General features: G+C 46.5%; 1 protein-coding gene and 1 long non-coding RNA gene across 4 annotated transcripts in view; one reads left to right on the forward strand and one right to left on the reverse strand.

Annotated features, from left to right (window-relative positions):
- The window catches only part of NPEPPS (aminopeptidase puromycin sensitive), a 94772-nt gene extending 94133 nt beyond the window's left edge, over nucleotides 1-639 (reverse strand). For 2 of the 3 annotated variants that reach the window (XM_054456054.2, XM_054456058.2), the window contains exon 1: nucleotides 132-639. In XM_054456054.2, the coding sequence (XP_054312029.1) occupies nucleotides 132-392 (261 nt within the window). In that variant the 5' untranslated portion in view covers nucleotides 393-639. The remainder of the gene's footprint in view (nucleotides 1-131) is intronic. The other variant, XM_063657155.1, reaches the window with a different exon arrangement.
- Nucleotides 640-5598: 4959 nt separating this feature from the next.
- LOC134738781 (uncharacterized) lies at nucleotides 5599-23771 on the forward strand. The gene is made up of 3 exons (XR_010124800.1): nucleotides 5599-5656; nucleotides 9995-10125; nucleotides 23677-23771. It is a non-coding gene; the product is annotated as an uncharacterized LOC134738781 (long non-coding RNA).
- Nucleotides 23772-23839: the final 68 nt, after the last annotated feature.

Here is a 23839-nt window from a genome sequence, read left to right on the forward strand (position 1 = left end):
CCGGCGCCCTGAGGCCGCCCAGCCCCGACCCGAGGCCCGCCCGCCCTCCTGGCCGGGCCCTGAGTCCAGCCCGCGGGCGCGGCCTAACTGCTCGCCCCGCAGCTTGCCCCGGCGCCCGAGGGTCACTGTACCTGGGCGGCGGCCTCCAGCTTGCCCTCGAAGGTGAAGTCCAGCAAGTCGGGCTTGAGGCAAAGGCTGTAGTTGATGGGGGAGACATCGGCAGGCAGCCGCTCGAAGGGCCTCTTCTCCGGCATCGCGGCGAGGCCCAGGCTGTGGAGGCGGCGGCGGCGGCGAGAGGAGCGGCTGAAGAGGAGAAGGAGGAGGGGAGGAGGCGGAGGGCCGAGGAAGAGCAGGCGGCGAGCGAGGGAGGGGGTGGCAGCTGCCAGCCACATCCACCGAGCGCGGGCGACCGCCGGAGGAGAGCGACCGGGGGAGCCTGGGGGGCGGGGGAGAGACCCAGCCGGAGCGCTAGGGGCTGGGAAGGAGGCGGTGCGGGCGGACTGGCGGGCGGGCTGCCTGCCTACGGGGAAGGGGGCGGAGGGGACGGAAGGGGAGGAGGGCCCGCAAGGAGGGAGGGAGAGGGGGAGGCGGTGGCGGCGGCTGCGTGCGCGGCCCCGCCGGCCGGGCGCGCCCCCGTGGAGTTCGCGCGCACGCCGGGGCAGAGGGCGGAGCGGCGAGCACGAGGGCGCGGCCGGCGGGGAGGGAGGGCGTCGGGTTGCCGGCGAGAGCGCAGGGCGGGAGGCGGGCTCTGCACCTGTCGGCGCCGCTCAGGACTGGGGGCGGCCTTCCAACTGGAAGGAGCCGGGAAGGGCTTGATCAGAGGAAGGAAAGGCATAAGGGGCCCTCGGGAAATTGAAGCCTACGCAGTTGGTCAGTTCAGCCATGGTCGCATGCATAAAATACCAGTTACAAGCAAAACCCCAAACTGGATTCTGCCTCCAGGTCAGCGAAAAGCCCTGACTTGAGGCTCTTTGGCCTCAGTTCCTGTTAAGTAGCAAATTCAAAGGATGATTTGAAAATGTTTTGTTATAAAACCTTTAATAGCTGGGCGCGGTGGCTCACGCCTGTAATCCCAGCACTTCGGGAGGCCGACGCGGGCGGATCACGAGGTCAGGAGATCGAGACCATCCTGGCTAACATGGTGAAACCCCGTCTCTACTAAAAGTACAAAAAATTAGCCGGGCGTGGTGGCTGGCGCCTGTAGTCCCAGCTACTCAGGAGGCTGAGGCAGGAGAATGGCGTGAACCTGGGAGGCGAAGCTTGCCGTGAGCCGAAATTGCGCCACTGCACTCCAGTCTGGGCGACAGAGCAAGACTCCGTCTCAAAAAAAAAAAAAAAAAAAAAAAACCTTTAATAATCTAGGTTACTTCAACCAATTAGATTTGGACTTTCGAGGGAGTGATTTCAAAAACAATATTTTTGTTTCCATTATTTAATGTTTAAAATGGGATGTTTCGGCCGGTCGCGGTGGCTCACGCCTGTAATCCCAGCACTTTGGGAGGCCGAGGCGGGCGGATCACAAGGTTAGGAGTTCAAGACCAGCCTGGCCAATATGGTGAAACCCCGTCTCTACTAAAAATACCAAAAAAAAAAAAAAATAGCCGGGCTTGGTGGCGGGCGCCTGTTGTCCCAGCTATTCGGGAGGCTGAGGTAGGAGAATCGCTTGAACCCGGGAGGTGGAGGTTGCAGTGAGCCGAGATTGCACCACTGCACTCCAGCCTGGGCGACAGAGTGAGACTCTGTCTCAAAAAAATAAATAAATAAAAAATAAAATAAAATGGGATGTTTCACCTTTTCCCCATTTTCATCTTTGTTTCTTTTTAAACTAAAAGATCCTTCAGCAATCATGGCCTCGTTAATGGTGAACTATCTGTGGCTCTCTCAGTTCTGTAGATACCTTGCAAATTGAGGATATATATATATATATTTATTATGTAACTGAAGTTATCTTTAAAAAGGGGGGCCAGGGCCAGGCACGGTGGCTCACACCTGTAATCCTAGCACTTTGGGAGGCTGAGGCAGGTGGATCACGAGGTCAGGAGTTCGAGACCAGCCTGGCCAATATGGTGAAATCCTATCTCTACTAAAAATACAAAAATTAGCCTGGCATAGTGTCATGCGCCTGTAGTCCCAGCTACTAGGGAGGCTGAGGCAGGAGAATCGCTTGAACCCAGGAGGCGGAGGTTGCAGCGAGCCGAGATCACGCCACTACACTCCAGCCTGGGCGACAGCAAGACTCTGTCTCAAAAAAAAAAAAAAAAGTGGGCCCAGGTGTGGTGACGTGTGCCTATGATCCCAGCTACTCGGGAGGCTGAGACAGAAGGATCATGTGAGTCCAGGAGGTGGAGGCTGCAGTGAGCTGTAATGGTGCCACTGCACTCCAGATGACGGAGTGAGGCCCTGTCTCTAAAAAAATAAAAATGAAATAACAATTTTAAAAATGTTCTTTAAAGCGTCAAAGGCAAGGAGATTTATCCATAATCTTCATATTTCTTTATAGAAATTTCTCAGATAGAACCCTGTAATTTCCAAAACTGAATGTAGTATGTTGTAATGGACCAGTACTGTCCAGCAGAAACATACTGTGAACCACTAGGTAGTATTAAATCTTATAGTAGCCACATCACAAAAAAGTAAAAAGGAAACAAATGAAAACACATCTTATTTAACCCAACATATCCAAAATATTATCATTTCAACATGTAATCAATATAAAAAATATTAATGAGGCCGGGCACCGTGGCTCACGCCTCTAATTCCAGCACTTTGGGAGGCCAAGGCAGGTGAATCACCTGAGGTCAGGAGTTCAAGACCAGCCTGACCAACATGGTGAAATCCCGTCTCTACTAAAAATACAAAAATTAGCCAGGCATGGTGGCGCATGCCTGTAATCCTAGCCAGCTACTCTGGAGGCTGAGGCAGAAGAATCACTTGAACCCAGAAGGCGGAGGTTGCAGTTAGCTGAGATCACAGCACTGCACTCCAGCCTGGGCAAAAAGAGCGAAACTCCGTCTCAAAAAAAAAAAAAAATTAATGAGATATTTTACTTATTTTGTTCGCACCAACTTTGAAATCCAGCGTGTATTTTACATTTATAGCACACCTAAATTCTGACTATCCACATTTCACGTGATCAGTAGTCACATGTGGTTAGTGGCTCTTGTACTGGGCAGCACAGCTTTGGACTCTGGGCCTGGCCTCTTAGCCTCTGAATCCTACATAATTTTCAGAAAGGCAGATTGAAAAGCTGCAATCCTTTCAAACTAAGGTGTGAGATGGGGCCTTTTCTTATATATATGTAGTTCTATGACCACTTACTGGTCAGAGAAATAATAATTTAAATAACATATAATAATTTTTTTTTTTTGAGCTGGAGTCTCCTCTGTCACCCAGGCTGGAGTGCAGTGGTGTGATCTCAGCTCACTGCAACCTCCACCTCATGGGTTCAAGCAATTCTCCTGCCCCAGCCTCCTCAGTAGCTGGGATTACAGGCGCCCACCACCATGCCCAACTAATTTTTGTATTTTTAGTACAGATGGAGTTTCACCATGTTAGCCAGGCTGGTCTCAAACTCCTGACCTCAGGTGATCTGCCCACCTAGGCCTCTCAAACGGCTGGGATTACCGACATGAACCACCGTGCCCAGCCCATATAATAATAATTTAATTAACTGTAATTGAATGTTTATCGAGTGCTTACTAAACACTTTTTTTTTTTGAGATGGAGTTTCACTCTTGTTGCCCAGGCTGGATTGCAATGGCATGATATTGGCTCATGCAACCTCTGCCCCCCGGGTTCAAGCGACTCTCCTGCCCCAGCCTCCTGAGAAGCTGGGATTACAGGTGCCTGCCACCATGCCCGGCTAATTTTTGTATTTTTAGTTTTATTTGTTTGTTTTGTTTTGTTTTTCTTGTTTATTTTTTCTTTTTTTCTTTTTATTTCTTTTTCTTTTTTTAATTTTTGTATTTTTAGTAGAGACTGGTTTTCACCATGTTGGCCAGGCTGGTCTCAAACTCCTGACCTCAGGTGATCCACCTGCCTAGGCCTCCCTAAAGGCTGGGATTACAGGCATGAACCACCGCGCCCAGCCCATATAATAATAATTTAATTAACTGTAATTGAATATTTATCGAGTGCTTACTAAACACTTTGTTTTTTTTTCTTTTGTTTTGATTTTTTTTTGAGATGGAGTTTCGCTCTTGTTGCCCAGGCTGGATTGCAATGGTGTGAGCTCGGCTCACTTCAACCTCCACCTCCTGGGTTCAAGCAATTCTCCTGCCTCAGCCACCCAAGTAGCTGGGATTACAGGTGCCCACCACCATACCCGGTTAATTTTTTTGTATTTTTAGTAGAGATGGGATTTCACCATGTTGGCCAGGCTGGTCTCGAACTCCTGTCCTCAAGTGATCCGCCCACCTCAGCCTCCCAAAGTGCTGGGATTACAAGTGTGAGCCACTATGCCCGGCCCACACTTTTCTTTCTTTATTTTTAATTTTTTTTTAAGTATTCATTGATCATTCTTGGGTGTTTCTCGGAGAGGCGGATATGGCAGGGTCATAGGATAATAGTGGAGAGAAGGTCAGCAGATAAACACATGAATAAAGGTCTCTGGTTTTCCTAGGCAGAGGTCCCTGCGGCCTTGAGTGTTTGTGTCCCTGGGTACTTGAGATTAGGGAGTGGTGATGACTCTTAATGGAGCACGCTGCCTTCAAGCATGTGTTTAACAAAGCACATCTTGCACCGCCCTTAATCCATTCAACCCTGAGTTGACACAGCACATGTTTCAGAGAGCACGGGGCTGGGGGCAAGGCCATAGAGCAACAGCATCCCAAGGCAGAAGAACCTCTCCTCCCAGACGGGGCGGCCAGGCAGAGGCGCTCATCACTTCCCAGATGGGGCAGCCGGGCAGAGGCGCTCCTCACCTCCCAGATGGGGGCGGCCGGGCAGAGGCGCTCCTCACCTCCCAGACGGGGCGGCCGGGCAGAGACGCTCCTCACCTCCCAGACGGGGCGGCCGGGCAGAGGCGCTCCTCACTTTCTCCCAGACGGGGTGGCGGCCGGGCAGAGGCGCTCCTCACCTCCCAGACGGGGCGGCCGGGCAGAGGCGCTCCTCACTTCCCAGAAGGGGCGGCCGGGCAGAGGCGCTCCTCACTTCCCAGACGGGGCGGCCGGGTAGAGGTGCTCCTCACTTCCTCCCAGACGGGGCGGCCGGGCAGAGGTGCTCCTCACTTCCTCCCAGACGGGGTGGCGGCCGGGCAGAGGCGCTCCTCACTTCCCAGACGGGGCGGCCGGGCAGAGGCGCTCCTCACCTCCCAGACGGGGCGGCCAGGCAGAGGCGCTCCTCACTTCCTCCCAGACGGGGTGGCGGCCGGGCAGAGGCGCTCCTCACTTCCCAGACGGGGGGCGGCTGGGCAGAGGTGATCCTCACATCCCAGACTATGGGTGGCCGGGCAGAGGCGCTCCTCACATCCCAGACGATGGGCGGCCAGGCAGAGACGCTCCTCACTTCCTATACGGGATGGCGGTCAGGCAGAGGCCTCCTCACTTCCCAGGTGGGGCGGCCGGGCAGAGGGGCTCCTCACGTCCCAGACGATGGGCGGCCAGGCAGAGACGCTCGGAGACGCTCCTCACTTCCTTTGAAGATTCTCCCCTCCTGGGTGAGCAGGGCAGCCCCCACGGGAAAGTGACTGTAGGGGCAGTAGGCTGACTTCTTGGCCTCCTGGGAGCAAACCAGCAGCTGCTGGACACACTCAGGCATCAGGGTGCAGGCGGGACGCTTCTGGGCCATGTTGGTACCCCGGGCAGGCAGTATAGCAGCGGAAACAGGAGCTCCCAACACTTTTCATATATTAATTCATTTAATTATTCTCAACAACTCTGTGAGGGGGACACCATTATCCCCATTTCACATTTGAGGAAACAGGCACACAGAAATTCAAGGACTTGCCTAAGGTCATACACTAATAATTGGCAGAGCCACAATTAGGACCTAGGCATTTTTTTTCTCTCCTGAGAATCTTGCAGCAGATTCCCTGTTGTTCTAACTCTCCAGTTTTGTTTTGTTTTGTTTTGTTTTTGAGACAGTCTCGCTCTGCTGCCCAGGCTGGAGTGCAGTAGCGCGATCTCAGCTCAGTGCAAGCTCCGCCTCCCAGGTTCAAGCCATTCTCCTTCCTCAGCCTCCTGCGTAGCTGGGGACTACAGGCACCCGCCATCAGGCCCAGCTAATTTTTTGTATTTTTAGTAGAGACAGGGTTTCACCATGTTAGCCAGGATGGTCTCGATCTCCTGACATCGTGATCCGCCCGCCTCGGCCTCCCAGAGTGCTGGGATTACAGGCGTGAGCCACCGCGCCGGGCCCTAACTCTCCAGTTTTATTTTATTATAGTTCGTCTGTTTCTCCGCTTCTCAAAATGTTGTTTTCATTATGTCTGTTAAAGCAAATTTCATTCATAACCATTTAAGACTCTCCATGAACTGTCCTTATCATTTTCCCAGACTTGTTTTTTCTTATCCTTTAACATATATTCTCCAGTCTTAACAAGCTAACCAGTTTAATGCTTGGCCCTTACAGCTTGCTCATTCTTCTCTTCTCTACCATTGCTCATGCATTATTGCTGGAATGACCTCCTCATCTTTTTCGGCAAACTGGGGCCCCTCCCTTCCTTCAACGCTCACCTTTTCCAGAAAGTCCTCATTGACTAACTCCACCCAACTCTCTTTTCCCATCAGTTCACAAGTACTGGCTTTTGCTGATTTATTTGTACTTGTTCTGTCTGTTACTCTGTAATTGTGTTGTTATTTTTGTTTTATTCTGGTTTTTTTTTGAGATGGAGTTTTGCTTTTGCTGCCCAGGCTGGAGTGCAATGGCACAATCTCGGCTCACCACAACCTCCGCCTCCTGGGTTCAAGCGATTCTCCTGCCTCAGCCTCCTGAGTAGCTGCAATTACAGGCATGCGCCACCACATCCGGCTAATTTTTTGTATTTTTAGTAGAGATGGGGGTTTCTCCATGTTGGTCAGGCTGATCTCGAACTCCCGACCTCAGGTGATCTGCCCGCCTCGGCCTCCCAAAGTGCTAGGATTACAGGCGTGAGCCACCGCGCCCAGCCTATAATTGCGTTTAAATTTATTTTATATGTGTATCTTTGCAACATGTACTACTAGTAAGAGCTTGTTTCCTAATTCCTTTATTACTCTCAGTACCGGACCCTGCACAAAGTACATCTCAATTATTATTGAGCTGACTAACCAATTAACCAAGAGACAATATTTTACCCAGTCTGTAGCCTTTCCTGTATGTACAAGATGTGTGCCCCATAGAGAAACTACGCGAACCTAAGACTGGAGGCAACTTTCTTTTATAAAATCACAGAAAAGATTAAAAACAAAACACTAGGCTAGGCACCATGCCTCACGCCTATAATCCCAGCCACTATGGGAGGCCAAGGTGAGCGGATCACCTGAGGTTGGGAGTTCAAGACCAGCCTGACCAACATGGAGAAACCCCCATCTCTACTAAAAATACAAAATTAGCCGGACATGGTGTTGCATGCCTGAAATCCCAGCTACTCGGGAGGCTGAGGCAGGAGAATCGCTTGAACCCAGGAGGCAGAGGTTGCAGTGAGCCAAGATCACGCCATTGCATTCCAGCCTGGGCAACAAGAGTGAAAGTCCATCTCAAACAAAAACAAAAACAAAAACAAAACACTAGGGCCACAGACTTCATGGCAGCAGTAATTTTTGATCCTGCTGAGGAGAAAGAAGAGAACCTTACTTGGCCCCATCCTTGGTCCCATGATCCAAGAGATTCTAATGCAGCAAGTCAAGAATAAACCCACACTTAGAACTTGGGCTAGAGGAATGGAAGGTAACACACGGTTCCCTTAAATATGACTAGATGACCACCTAACATATGCTCCATACAGGCTTCTCTGAAATAACAGAAATTAGAACACAAGGGCCCTTGGAAATTCATTTCCCTCCATGGTGCTTCAGAAGGAATGGGAAAGTCAGTAATGTCCCAAGATCTTTAGCCCTACTTTTAACAGGCTTCTAGGCTTCTCTGTTTACCACACCTTTGAAAATCTGCAAATGAAAAAACCTATGGAAGTCCATATATATCAATAAAAAGTTAACAAAGATTTGGGAGATTGAGGCAGGAGGATGACTTGAGGCCAGGAGTTCAAGACCACTCTGTGCATCATAGTGAGACTCCCATCTCTACCAAAAAAAAAAAAAAAATTGGCCGGGTGCGGTGGCTCACGCCTGTAATCCCAGCACTTTGGGAGGCCGAGGCAGGCGGAGCACGAGGTCAGGAGATCGAGACCATCCTGGCCAACACAGTGAAACCCCATCTCTACTACAAATACAAAAAAAAAAAAAAATTAACCGGGCGTGGTGGCGGGTGCCTGTAGTCCCAGCTATTCGGGAGGCTGAGGCAGGAGAATGGTGTGAACCCGGGAGGCGGAGCTTGCAGTGAGCCGAGATCGCGCCACTGCACTCCAGCCTGCACGACAGAGCAAGACTCCGTCTCAAAAAAAAAAAAAAAAAAATGTTTCTAATTAGCTGGGTGTGGTGGCCTATGCCTGTAGTCCTAGCTACTTGGAAGGCTAAAGTGGGAGGATTCCTTGAACCCAGGAGTTTGAGGCTGCAGTAAGCTATGACTGCATCACTGCAGTCCAGCCTGGGCAACAGAGTGAAATCCTGTCTCTGTTTGTTTTGGTTTGGTTTGTTTTTTTTTTGAGACGAAGTTTTGCTCTTGTTGCCCAGGCTGGAGTGCAGTGGCACAATCTCAGCTCACTGCAACCTCCGCCTCCCAGGGCTTCAAGCGATTTTCCTGCCTCAGCCTCCCAAGTAGCTGGGATTACAGGTGCCTGCCACCACGCCCAGCTAATTTTTTGTATTTTTAGTAGAGGGGGGTTTCACCATGTTGGCCAGGCTGGTCTCGAGCTCCTAACCTCAGGTGATCCACCCACCTCGGCCTCCCAAAGTGCAGGTATTACAGGCGTGAGCCACTGCACCCGGCCGAAATCCTGTCTCTTAAAAAAAAAAAAAAAAAAAAAAGTTTAAGGAAGAAAACAAAGGAAAAAAAACAGTCATTCTAGCCAGAGCCACTATTGTTTTCAGTTTTCAAGTACTAGCCTGATGACTATGAGGACACAAAAAGAAATAGTTTCAATATCATCACTGACTTTATGACCTAAAACAAGTCCTATCAATTCTCTGCCTCAGTTTCCCCATCTGTAAAGCAGATATGGGCATAATGCTTGCTTATCTCAAAGAAAAGTATGATTTCTCCAGTGGTTTGAGAATTTCTTAAAAAGCCTATTATTGGGCCAGGCATGGTGGTTCACGCTTGTAATCCCAGCACTTTGGGAGGCCGAGGCAGGCAGATCACTTGAGGTCAGGAGTTCGAGACTAGCCTGGCGAACACGGTGAAACCCCGTTTCTACTAGAAATGCAAAAAAATTAGCCGGGCATGGTGGCGGGCGCCTGTAATCACAGCAACTTGGGAGGCTGAGGCAGGAGAATTGCTTGAACCCAGGAGGTGGAGTTTGCAGTGAGTCAAGATCACGCCATTGCACTCCAGCCTGGGTGAGGAAACGAGACCCCGTCTCAAAAAAAACAAAAAAAAGCCTATTATTTTCTTAATGTGAGAATGGTCTTTGTAGCAGGACTAGTAAAAAGTTGAAGTAAAATTATAGAGAGCAAATGTAAGTCATCAAAAGAAGTATTTCAGAGCAAAGATAATGTAAAGGAATTGGATTAGGGAGGCAAAATATTCAGGCAGGAAGGAGAGAAACCCCAGCTGTGGAACATAGAAAGAGAAAGATGTGGAGTGTTTGAGAGAACCATTACAAAACCACCAAGTTAGATCAAAACAAAGCATTACAGTTACTATTTAGCCTCTCTGACTTACAAATTATTGCCTTCAATGTCAATTTCAAGCATACAAATTATAACTCGAATTCCACTAATATGTGTCTTACCTGCAGAATATGATGAAGGGGTTCCAAAGGCCAGGAACACAAAAACTCGGAGAGCAATCCATGGAAAGTGATGCCATGAGGTCCCAGCCTTGACTCTTCTGTAACTTAAAATGGCTGTTGAAATGACAGTTGGAAATGTGAGTAGATGGAATGCTGCCTACCCATCCTGTGTTCTTCATGAAAGGAAAGTAGATTAATTTCACATGCTTTAAAATGTTTGCTATACTGATGGATAACTTAATTTGTCATAATAATATGTGAGCTATAGATTGGATAGATTGATGGATAGATACATAGTTTTATTTATTTGGGGATAGCAATATGACATTATGCACATAAAAATGTGGCCAAAGGAAGGTCCTATCTGGTCAGAAAGAGTTTTATTTCTCTTGGTATCTTTCCATCAGGAAGTTGAAAAAGTCATACATTTCCACCTTTCTCACTTCCTTTCTAGCCCTCCTCTTTTTTTTTTTTTTTTCAGTACTTCTGCTTCCCTTTTCACAACTACTTCTGCCGGTCTGTTTACCAATCCCAAGGGAGTGACAACTACAAGAGCAAATCTAACCCCTTTGTTGATGATCTTCAAACTGAGATGACCTGTTTGGCTGTGTCCTGTTGTAAAGGGTTAGCCACTAGGGCTTTGCAGAGTATAAGTTAGGGAGCCAACTTATATGATAGGGTGAAGCCAATACCTTCTGCTGCAAAGAGTGCATATGTCTATGTCTGATGCGTGGGCCTCTGGAATGCTACTATAACATTTCTCCTGAAATCCCAACTCTTTTTTTTTTCTTTTTTTGAGACAGAGTCTCTCTCTGTCGCAGTGGTGCGATCTTGGCTCACTGCAACCTCCACCTCCTGGGTTCCAGCAATTCTCCTGCCACAGCCTCCTGAGATGCTGGGACTACAGGCGCATGCCACCACGCCCAGCTTTTTTTTATTATTAGTAGAGATGGGGTTTCACCATGTTGTCCAGGCTGATCTCAAACTCCTGACCTCAGGTGATCCACCCGCCTCGGCCTCCCGAAGTGCTGGGATTACAAGCGTGAGCCACCGCGCCCGGCGAAATCCCAAGTTTTTAAAGGTTACAGTGCTCTGGAGCTGGCATGCTGGAATTGAGTTTGCAATGATGTTTGCCTTGACGTCAAATCCAAAAAATCAGTGTGAGCTCTGGTTAAACCAGACCAGTGTGGTAGCCAAGAGGATTAGAAGTCGCAGCTTGGCAAGTCAGGGGGCCTCAGTTTCTCCACCCTTGGCTCTATTTCTGTTTGCTTCTTAAATCCTTGACAAGAAAAATTGACATCAGAATAGTCCTCACCCAATGTGTTATCCAAGGCCTAGCAAAGAGAATAAGCTTAACCCAGGTTAAGGGTGGGGTGAAGAGAAGAGACCCAAGATATTAAGGCCTGCTAATCTGGCAGAATCACATCTCATGGGGTGTGATTTTATGAGAGCAATTTGCCTTGGAGTCTTAGCCACATAAATAACTAAGGATAAGAATCTTCTGCTGCCAGTCTCCCTACAGTTTGCATAGGAGTCAAGATTAATAAATACTTAAAAAGTGTAAGGGGAGCTAAAAATTGGCTTGTGACCTGCTTATTCATAGGACTGAACCAAAAGTCATAGTGTCCCCAGTAAACAAATAATGCTAGAGCTAAAGAGAAACCATAAGGTAAGCATCTAAGATCCTTTCATTTTCAGATATACATGCTTTAGAAAAATTGTCTTGGCATGGAGACTAGCCTTTGGGATCTAGTGCCTTTAAAAAAAAATCTGATGGTAACATCTCTATTTTGGTAAATTGATTCAAGAAAAAGGCAAAAAGACAAAAAGCAATTCAAACTGCTCATACTCTTTAGCCCTGGGAATCCTGCACCGGCAGGTTTCTGGATATGGTCTATTTTAGTTCAAAGTGCAATCACACTGTATAAAATATAAAGTCACTAAGAATGAGGCATAGCACAAATACAGTAGGGACCTGACATCAGGAATTAGGGCAGGTCACAAAAGAAAAAGACAAAACTCAGAGCTTCACTCTTGTTGCCCAGGCTAGAGTGCAATGGTGCAATCTCGGCTCACTGCAACCTCTGCCTCCTGGGTTCAAGCGATTCTCCTGCCTCAGCCTCCCAAGTAGCTGAGATTACAGGCATGCGTCACCACACCTGGCTAATTTTGTATTTTTAGTAGAGACGAGGTTTCTCCATGTTGGTCAGACTGGTCTCGAACTCCCATCCTCAGGTGATCCGCGCCCCCTCGGCCTCCCAAAGTGCTGAGATTACAGGCGTGAGCCACTGTGCCCGGCCAAGACAAAACTCTTTAGGCAAAAAGGCACAATTTAAACCATTCGAGAGAGATTTATATTCCTGTTGCCCCAAACCTACATTAGCTGTTAAGTGGAGGCCATGGTTTTAGCAACTCTACATCAGGAAACCCTGAACTCTTGTTGTGCCCTATCCCGATGTGTCTCAGTGCCAAGAGATGACAAACGATGTCATCTTTGTTTAGCTCTATGTACTTTTGCTAAAGTGATTCATTACTGTCTTATCTCAATGTAAGAGGATATCAGTAGATGCAGGAGAGGGTGACAGAATCAAAAGAGTGGAGGAAGTGGAAAAAGAGAAAAAGGCGTCACTATTTTACAGAAAAAGTGCCATTATTGGTGTCTGACAAGGTAAATCGTTTTCTTTAGTTTATAAGCCCTACCTCCTTTTATTTTTTTTCCAGAAATTGGAAACTGGAACTTGAAATGTACAAGTTGCAGTTCTTAGAGCTAATACCAGGGTCCCATTCTGTCACCCAGGCTGGAGTGTGGTGATGTGATCTTAGCTCACTGCAACATCTGCCTCCCAGGCTCAATGATCCTTTACCTCAGCCTCCCAGGTAGCTGGGACTACAGGCATGCACCACTAGCTCCGTCTAGTTTGTGTGGAGTTTTTTGGTAGAGATGGGATTTCACCATATTGCCCAGGCTGGTCTCAAACTCCTGGGCTCAAGCGATCCTCCCGCCTCCCCAAAGTACTGGGATTATAGATGTAAGCCACTGTGTCTGCCCTAAAATGGTAAAATTTTTAAGGCCCTTGTTTTCCCTAATTTTTCCTCCCCTTCATGGTAAAGAAGTCCAGTATGCTATGTTACTAACGCTAGGATTCATAACTTACATTTTAAGGATAGCCAAAGTAAGTTGAAAATTACTTCCTATTGTTTTGTTCTTTATAATTGTTTTAGGGGGCTTCAAATACAAGGGGTCAAAAACTGACATAGGACAAAGATAGATGCAGTCATTTTCCCAGAGTTAACTGCAAAGCAATGACTGAAAGCCATGATGAGAAGAATTTCTGACTCCCAGGCCTCTCTTCTTTCTGAATATCCTAGCAGTCCTAGATAACTGTCAGAGGACAAGTGTTGAAATGTGTTGACAAGTGTTGACAAGGAGGACCACACATACCCTAGATTTTCCAGGACAGTCCTGATGGCAAATATTCTCCACTGTCATCAGAAGCCATGTAAATAAATGTCCTAGAAATTCCAATATTCTAGCATTTTGGGTTAAAGAAAATGAAAGAAGAACTGCATGCCTGGGAGTCAAGGCAAAAAGGGCACATGATAGTTAGTGTCAAGGCCAGGTAACAGGAAGGAGACAGAAAGATCTGATTGCTAGAATAACCAGGCAGCTCAAATGAGGGTAATAGAATCTTGTGCAGCAGAGCATCAGCTGATGCTAAAAAAAATGCTCTTTCCATGAGTGTTTAAAGCAGACTCAGAGAAAAGTTGCTGTTTTCAACCCACCTCTGGAGTACTAGTACTCCAGCCTTCATTAGCCAGGCTTCCACCCTGGAGATCTGACATAGTATGACAAGTCCTATAAAGCCAAACAATGAGGTCATCCTTTGTAGGTTACTTCATTGTGGGTGATAACTTCATCAGGAAAAAATATGTTCATTCAGCATTTTTCAAGTCCTCAAACTGCTTTACAAAATCAAGTCTGTTCATTCCTCTCTAGGAAGAGCAAATCTAGCAAGAGAAACAAGTTCTCTAGGTTTATAAATCTATATGGTTAATCCTAGGCTCTTAGCCCCTACTCAAACAAATCCTAACCCTAGAGATCTAAATGAAATATTCTCTTTATTTAGTACAATTAATCCATTACCACTCTGAATAATTGGAAATATATTTAAATGCTTTTCATAGTGTGAGAGACAGAATGGAAATCCATGGAGCAGAAGAAAGGCTCAGTTCTTCTCCTTTTACCATGATCATGATAACTTTATAATTCCACGTAGTAAACCCTAAGGGCACATTCTCATCAGCCAGGTTGGAGCCCCTTGTTCTACAGAGTAATGAAGGAGTTAGACCAAGTACCTTTCCCCAGTAATAGGGTGGCCAGATAAAAAAACAGGACACCTAGTTAAATTAGAATTTCAGATAAAATGAATAGTTTTTTAGTGTAAATAGTCTCAAATATTTCATGGGACATGCTTAGACACATGCTTAGACTAAAAATATGCAATAGTTTGCCGGGCGCGGTGGCTCACGCCTGTAATCCCAGCACTCTGGGAGGCTGAGGTGGGTGGATCACGAGGTCAAGGAGATGGAGGCCATCCTGGCTAACACGGTGAAACCCCGTCTCTACTAAAAATACTAAAAATTAGCCAAGCATGGTGGCCAGCGCCTGTAGTCCCAGCTACTCGGGAGGCTGAGGCAGGAGAATGGCATGAACCCGGGAGACAGAGCTTGCAGTGGGCCCAGGTCGCGTCACTGCACTCCAGCCTGGGCAACAGAGCGAGACTCCGTCTCAAAAAAAAAAAAAAAAAGCAATAGTTACAAGTTAGGCTACTAAATACTAACAACTATTCATTGGTTATCTGAAATTCAATTATTATTACTTTTTTTTGAGACAGAGTTTCACTCTTGTTGCCCAGGCCGGAGTGCAATGGCGTGATCTCAGCTCACCGCAACCTCCGCCTCCGCCTCGCGGGTTCAAGCGATTCTTCTGCCTCAGCCTCCCGAGTAGCTGGGATTACAGGCATGCGCCATCACGCACGGCTAATTTTGTATTTTTAATAGAGACAGGGTTTCTCCATGTTGGTCAAGCTGGTCTCGAACTCCCGACCTCCAGTGATCCACCCGCCTCGGCCTCCTAAAGTGCTGGGGGTTTTTTTGGGGGTTTTTTTGTTGTTGTTGTATTTTTTAGTGGAGACGGTTTCACCATGTTAGCCAGGATGGTCTCGATCTCCTGACCTCGTGATCCGCCCGCCTCGGCTTCCCAAAGTGCTGGGATTACAAGTTTTCTTTTTTTCTTTCTTTCTTTTTTTTTTTTTTGAGATAAGGCCTCACTCTGTGGTCCAGACTGGAGTGCAGTGGCATGATTACAGCTCACTGAAGCCTTGACCTCCTGGACTCAGGTGATTCTTCCACCTCAGCCTCCCAAATAGCTGGTACTACAAGGATGCACCACAACATTTGGCTAATTTTTTTTTTTTTTTTTTTTTGAGACAGAGTCTCACTCAGCTACCCAGGCTGGAGTGCAATGGCGCAATCTCGGCTCATTGCAACCACCCTCTCCCAGATTCAAGTGATTCTCCCATCTCAGCCTCCCGAGTAGCTGGGATTACAGGCACCCATCATCATGCCCAATTAATTTTTGTATTTTAGTAGAGACAGGGTTTCACTATGTTGGCCAGCCTGGTCTTGAACTCCTGACCTCAGGTGATCCACCTGCCTCAGCCTCCCAAAATGCTAGGATTACAGCTGTGAGCCACCACGCCCGGCCTTTCGGCTAATTTTTGTATCTTCTTTTTTTTAGAGATGGGACTTTGCCATGTTGGCCAGACTCGTCTCAAACTCTGGGCTCAAATGATCTGCCTACCTCGGCCTCTCAAAGTGCTGGAATTACAAGTGTAAGCCACTGAGCCTGGCCCGAAATTCAAATGCAATTGGGCATGCTGTATTTTTATTTGCTAAATATAGTAACCCTACCAGTACTATGCTTTCAGATTTTTTTTTTTTTTTTTTTTTTTTGAGATGGAGTTTTGCTCTTGTTTCCCAGGCTGGATTGCAATGGCATGATCTCGTCTCACTGCAACCTCCACCTCCTGGGTTCAAGTGACTCTTCTGCCTCAGCCTCCTGAGTAACTGAGAGTACAGGCGCCCGTCACCACGCCCAGCTATTTTTTTTTTTTTTTTGTATTTTTAGTAGAGACGGGGGTTTCACCATGTTGGCCAGGCTGGTCGCGAACTCCTGACCTCAGGTGATCCACCCACCTCAGCCTCCCAAAGTGCTGAGATTATAGGTGTGAGCCACCTTCGCCTAGCCTGCTGCTTTCAGGGTTTTTTTTTTTTTTTTTTTTTGAGACGGAGTCTTGCTCTGTCACCCAGGCTGGAGTACAGTGGCACGATCTTGGCTCACTGCAAGCTCCGCCTCCCAGGTTCAGGCCATTCTCCTGCCTCAGCCTCCTGAGTAGCTGGGATTACAGGCACGTGCCACCTGGCTAGTTTTTTTTTTTTTTTTTTTTTTGAGATGGAGTCTCACTCTGTCGCCCAGGCTGGAGTGCAGTGGCGCAATCTCAGCTCACTGCAAGCTCTGCCTCCTGGGTTCACGCCATTCTCCCGCCTCAGCCTCCCGAGTAGTTGAGACTACAGGTACCGGCCACCACTTGCGGCTAATTTTGTGGGTTTTTTTTTTTTTTTTTTTTGTATTTTTAGTAGAGATGGGGTTTCACTATGTTGGCCAGGATGGTCTTGATCTCCTGACCTCGTGATGTGCCCAGCTCGGCCTCCCAAAGTGCTGGGATTACAGGCGTGAGCCACCGCACCAGGCCCATACCTGACTAGTTTTTGTATTTTTAGTAGAGATGGGGTTTCACCATGTTGTCTAGGCTGGTCTCGAACTCCTAACCTCAGGTGATCCACCCGCCTTGGCCTTCCAAAGTGCTGGGATTACAGACATGAGCCGTCACACCCGGGGTAAATAGGGATTTTAAAATAGCCTTGTGTGCTGGCAAATATCTTTTTCTGGAGAGTTGAATGACATTCTGTCATGTTTAATTTTTTAGGCTATGAGACCGCTAAAAGGGTTATCTAACTCTCTTCTCCTTTTATTCCCTAGGGTATTCACTTTAGTGGAAAACAGCATAGGTTAATATCAACTGGCTCCATAAAAATCAACTTGTCCCTTTAAATATATCAAATACTTTAAATAGTTTTTCCAATATTAAATATCCACGTTCAGAATATGGTGGTGATTATGCCATATTTAATAAGAGAAATTACTTTGAGAGTGATGTTGGCAAGATTATGTCAAGTAGCAGCCAAGGGCTGATATACCACACTGTCAAACCAGTGATTTTTTTTCTTTCTTTCTTTTGCCACTGTTACTATATTAATATACTTTTAGTATTTCCACTCACCTGAAAATGATGCAGGCAGATATTACAAACCTGATTCTGCCACTCCTGCAAATATCAAAGCTTAAACATTTTAATGGGGAGGGAAAAAAAAACACTGTGAAGAATAAATATTCATAGGATTTTAATCCAGAAGTATCCCAACAGGCACAGTGGCTCATGCCTGTAATCCCAGCACTCTGGGAGGCAGAGGCGGGCAGATCACCTGAGGTCAGGAGTTTGAGACCAGCCTGGCCAACATGGTGAAACCCCCGCCTCTACTAAAAATATAAAAATTAGCTGGGGGTTGGCTGGACATGGTGGCTTATGCCTGTAATCCCAGCATTTTGGGAGGCCGAGGCGGGCGCATCACGAGGTCAGGAGATGGAGACCATCCTGGCTAATTGAGTACCTAGTGTGTGCCACTCAGTGGCTTGTAAGTGGCAGAGCCAGTGACAGAAGCCAGGTTACCTTGACTCAGAACAGGCACTCTTTCCTAATACTTGGTCTTCCCATGATCTCTTTCTGGAACCCCCAGGGCTGATGTAATATAACCCAAAGAATAAACTGGAACAAGACAAAGAGAAATAAAGCTTGAGTTTCCATTTAGCTCTTCCCTGACAGGTGGTACATAACTTAGCCCATTCAAGAGCAGATGAGTTTCCATCACCTGTTTTGTTTAAATATTAAGAACTATTAAAAGACATTATTTTCCCTTGATGGTTATCAGAATCTTCTGGCTTTCCAACAGTGCCACCCAAATCCTTCATCTGTCTAGAACCCCTTGGTGTTTCAGTTTCTTCATCTGTAAAATTAGGTAATGGATTAGATCATCTTCAAAGTTCTTTCTAGCTCTTAAATTATTTTATTCTACTAATTTTCTGTGGAAAAAAATTATTATGCTCAGATCCATCAGCTTTGGCTAATGAGGGCTGCACTCCACAGTTTGAAAAGTTTAGGAAATTCCCGGCCTGGTGTGGTGGTTCATGCTTGTAATCCCAGTACTTCCAGAGGCCAAGGCAGGCAGATTACTTTTGCCCCCAAGTTCGAGACCAGCCTGGGCAACGTGGCAAGACCCTGCTTCTAATAAAAAGGTAAAAATGGCATATCATCCATGGCCTTTTTACTTTTCCAACACAGCCTGGGAAATTATTAATAACAATAAAATCTCTACAGAGTACTCTTTCCTAATTACTTTGAATATTTTCCTTTCTCACAATGTCACTGAGAGACAAGAATGTATTATTCATCCACCAAAAATGAGAAACCGGACATACAGATAGGTTGTGCACCTTTTTTTTTTTTGAAATGGAGTCTTGCTCTGTCACCTAGGCTGCAGTACAATGGCGCGGATGTCCACTCACTGCAACCTCTGCCTCCTGGGTTCAAGCGATTCTCCTGCCTCAGTCTCCTGAGTAGCTGGGACTACAGGCACATGCCACCACACCGGCTAATTTTTTGTATTTTTAGTAGAGACAGGGTTTCACATGTTGGCCAGGCTGGTCTCAAACTCCTGACCTCGTGATCCGCCCACCTCAGCCTCCCAAAGTGCTGGGATTACAGGCGTAAGCCACCACACCCCGCCTAGGTCGTGCACTTCTAAAACTCACAGTAAGTGGGAGTAGATCTAAAATGAGAAAGTGGATCTCTCTGCTGACTGGGTCTCTTGTCCAGGCTTTTTATCCACAATAAGCTTTCTGGTTAATGTAGAGAATGTGGAATGCTCATTAACTGCTCTTGGAAAATGAACCTGTCTCTTCCTCCCTTCCTACTTCAAAAAAACACACACACAAAAACACAGAAAAACAGTAATACCCTCACTTTACTAAATGAGCAAGAGGAAAAAAATGAATCTGGCCAGGTGCGGTGGTTCATGCCTGTAATCCCAGTACTTTGGAGGCTGAGGCAAGCAGATCACTTGAGGTCAGGGGTTCAAGACAAGCCTGGCCAACATGGTGAAACCCTGTCTCTACTAAAAATGCAAAAATTAGCTGGGCGTGGTGGCACACACCTGTAATCCCAGCTATTCGGGAAGCTGAGGCAGGAGAATCACTTGAACTTGGGAGGCGGAGGCTGCAGTGAGCCGAGATTGCACCACTGCACTCCAGCCTGGGCAACAGAGCGAGACCCTGTTTCAAAAAAAAAATCCACAGTAGGCGCCATCTGGAATGGCTCAGGTGATAGCCAGTCACCTGGAGCAGAAAAAAAACTGTGGTCACTAGTAATTTCAGTATTTCAGTGATTTTTCCCACCACCAGCTGTCATCACAATTTCCAGAAGAGCTGCCAAGAAAAGGCAGGAATTCACATTTCACACAACCCTACACACACACACACACACACACACACACACACACACACACACACACACACAATATGGATCTTGGAATGGAACGTTTCCTGACTGCTCTTTGCCCTCATATCTTCCTTCCTTCAAGCATTCCAGATAAACAGGTAAGGTACTTGACTCACCTGCAGCTGAATAACTCAGTATTTTTGAAGGCGCCTCCCTTCTGCCAGCAATCCTTTCTCAGTTATTCTTTCCTTCCCTAATCTGGATTGTTTCCTTGAAACCAAAAACCCCAGTAATAGGTGCCTTATCCCTACTTCCCCTTCTTCCTTTCTCCTCTTGCCATCCCTCATTCCAAACAATACACTCAGGTCTGTAGCGATCCAGGCTCTTATCACACTTAGGAGGCAACTGGCCATTGAAGTGCTTATCTTTATTTTTACAACATGTGACATGTTCTATTCCAATCCAGCACAGTGTCTGCTCCACTGTTGGGACTCAACAAATGTTTGTTGAATAGAACTTGCCTAAATTGGCCTCAGGCACCTCCTAAATTTCACAGTATGCTGAGTTCCAGGAAAAACGAAACCGACTAAGCCAACTGCTCCCTTCCTGTCTGGGAGGACCCACCCACAGAGCAGAAAGGGGAAGCTGCACCTCTGCAGAGAGAGTTTGACTGATGTCCCTCCTCCACCTGTGATCCCACCCCATTCTTTCTCCTCTGTCACAGGCTGGGTCTGGTGGTGGGCGCCTGTAATCCCAGCTATTCGAGAGGCTGAGGCAGGAGAATCACTTGAACCCAGGAGGCGGAGGTTGCAGTGAGCCGAGATTGCACCAGTGCACTACAGCCTGGGTGACAGAGTGAGACTCCCCGTCTCAAAACAAACAAACAAACAAAAATCAACCATTAAAAAAAAGGAAAGAAAAATATTGAGGAACTAGAATATGCCTAATGAGAGATCATATTCGAAAAAGATCTCATAACTTTACCAGGTAAGAAAGAATTTGATGGAGTTTGGAGACATTATTGATGGGGAAGTGAAGACTAATGTCCTCAAACAGGTATAATAAGGCTGACAATATAAAACTGTCAATGTTCAACTGTTTTGATCTATAAAAATAGCAATTTCATTTGGTTCAACCTAATAGAAGAGGATGTAGACTTATTTTTTAACGCTGCAGAGGGCAAACCAGAATCATCGGGTGAAAGAGGGAAGCAAATGTTACATCTATATAGGAAGGAATTTGTCACAATCGGATGCTCAGGAACGGAATTAAGTACTTTACAAAGATCTAGGTTCTTTGTCTGAGAGAGCCCAGGCAGAGCTGGGTGACAGTGTGTTGGGGATATTTAAAATATTCTGCATTCAGTGGGAGACTCCCCATGATCCAGCCTGCATTTGCACCCTGGCCAACTGGACCCCACAGTACAGGGACAACATACCAGACCACTTAGGGCACCCTGGCCATCCCAAGTTCCCAAGTTATTTTACACTGCTGTGTCTTCACGCATGTTAATCCCTTTGCCTAGAATATTTATTTATTTATTTATTTATTTTTATATATATATATATATTTTTTTTGAGACGGAATCTCTCTCTGTCACTAGGCTGGAGTGCAGTGGCACGATCTCCGCTCCCTGCAACCTCTGCCTCCCAGGTTCAAGAGATTCTCCTGCCTTAGCCTCATGAGTAGCTGGGACTACAGGTGCATGCCACCACGCCCCATTAATTTTTGTATTTTTAGTAGAGACAAGGTTTTACCATGTTGGCCAGGATGGTCTCGATCTCTTGACCCTGTGATCCACCCACCTTGGCCTCCCAAAGTGCTGGGATTACAGGAGTGAGCCACCGCACCTGCCCAAATTTTTATTTTTATTTTATTTATTTATTTATTTATTTTTGAGACAGAGTCTCGCCCTGTTGCCCAGGCTGGAGTGCAATGGCGCAATCTCTGCTCACTGCAATCTCTGCCTCCCGGGTTCAAGCAATTCTCCTGCCTCAGCCTCCCAAGTAGCTAGGATTACAGGCACGTACCACCATGCCCTGCTAATTTTTCTATTTTTAGTAGAGATGGGGTTTCACATGTTGGCCAGGGTGGTCTCGATCTCTTGACCTCGTGATCCGCCCACCTCGGCCTCCCAAAGTGCTGGGATTACAGGCGCGAGCCACCATGCCCAGCCCCTTGGCTAGAATTTTATGTCTCCCTGCAAATTCCTGCTCATTTCAAGTGTGACTCAACTCCAGTGTGGCCCCACCCGAATTCTCAAAACGGTCCTTCATGCTCTCCTCTGCACCACCTTGTACCTTGTGCTTACTTCTGTAGTGGCTGTTACGGTTCTTTTGTTATTTTTGGTGTATTTTTCTCTTTCCTACCAAATATAAGCTGCTTGTGGACCAGAAACATTTCTCTTTCATTCTTATATTCCCCAGTGATTTCAGCAATATCTGCTGCATGGCAAATACTCAATAAAAAATTCATTAAATGAATGAGGTTCAATATTTTGATTTTATATATATGTAACATCAAAAAGTTATAAATATGAATTTTGAATCAAATATTAGTTAATAAAAAATTAATGTCTTTACTATGTGTGATGCACAGTGATATTTTCTATTCTATATTATTCATTTTTTTAAATGTAAGTCATGACCTAGATTCCAAAATTAACTTGGGTTCCCAGCCTTATTCTGAAAAACACTGAACTGTATGGTCCACAGCAGGGATTTGAATGGAAGGTATGATCATGGAACCGTTTGAGAACCCAATGGAAGCTATGGGCCTTCTTGCCAGAAAGATGCATTCGTGTACTAAAATTGACATTCAATTTCAGGGACTCCTTGGACCCACCAAACTCCTTCTGAGAATCACAGGTTATGAGAAAGTTCCTTCTAACTCTATGATCCTATTTTTCTGAAAAGTATTCAAAAGTAGTTGGGCCTGCCTGGACAACCTAGTGAGACCCTGCCTCTACAAAAAATAAAAGATTAGCTGGGCATGGTGGCATGTGCCTGGGGTTCCAGCTACTTGGGAGGATGAGGCAGGAGAATTGCTTGAGCTCGAGGTCAAGGCTGCAGTGAGACAGTGTGCTATGATTGTGCCACTGCACTTCAGCCTGGGAAACAGAGCAAGACCCTGTCTCAAAAAAAACAAAAAAAAATTAGGTAGCTGGGAGCTGGGCATGGTGATGAGTACCTGTAGTTCTAGCTACTCAGGAGGCTGAGGTAGGAAGATCTTTTGAACCCCAGGAATATAAGACCAGCCTGGGCAATATAGCAAGACTCTGTCTCTAAAACAAAACAAAACAAAAAGTATTAAGAAGTAGTCTTGGGGCTGGGTGCGGCGGTTCACACCTGTAATCCCAGCACTTTGGGAGGCCAAGGTGGGTGGATCACTTGAGGTCAGGAGTTTGAGAGCAGCCTGACCAACATGCTGAAACCCCGCCTCTATTAAAAATATACAGTTACCTCTATTAAAAATACAAAAATTAGCTGGGTGTGGTAATGCGTCTGTAATCCCAGCTACTCGGGAGGCTGAGGCAGGAGAATTGCATGAACCCAGGAGGCAGAGGTTGCAGTGAGCCGAGATCACGCCACTGCACTCCAGCCTGGGCAATAGAGCGAAAGTCCATCTCAAAAAAACCCCAAAAAAGACCTAGTCTTGGAACCTCAAACCTCTATTAATCATCTATAGGGAGAGCACAAATTTGGAGGGGAGCTACATAAAGAACAAAGAATGGAAAGAAAATTTTGAGGTGAGACAGGTAGGATAGATAAGTACATGTGAAAAATCAAAGAGTGAAGAACAAAAGAAATCCCGACTAAGGGTTAGGTAGAGGGGAGAGGTGTGGCAATGCTGACCCAGGTTTTCAGGCCTGCAGTATCTGATTTTCTTTCGAGACTATTAGGCTTGGGATTGCAGCCCTGTAACTTTCTTCTTCCCTCCCTATGGCTCCCTCTCTCTTCCTCCCCTTTAGGCAGCCCTTATGGAAACTCTGAAACTCTTTCTCTTTTCTTCCAGATGGGGAGCTCTGGCAGAAAGAATGTTCTGGCCTGTGTGCAATGACTCTGTTTTCTCTGCCAACGGATAAAGCTAAAATCTGCTTTCTTGGAAACCAGCTAATGTCTTTAGGAAGCATGACCCTAGTTAAGGAGAGACTGGGACCTTTTTTTTTTTTTTTTTT

The sequence above is a fragment of the Pongo pygmaeus genome, chromosome 19, assembly GCF_028885625.2.
Source record: "Pongo pygmaeus isolate AG05252 chromosome 19, NHGRI_mPonPyg2-v2.0_pri, whole genome shotgun sequence".
In the NCBI taxonomy this organism is placed as follows: Eukaryota; Metazoa; Chordata; class Mammalia; order Primates; family Hominidae; genus Pongo; species Pongo pygmaeus.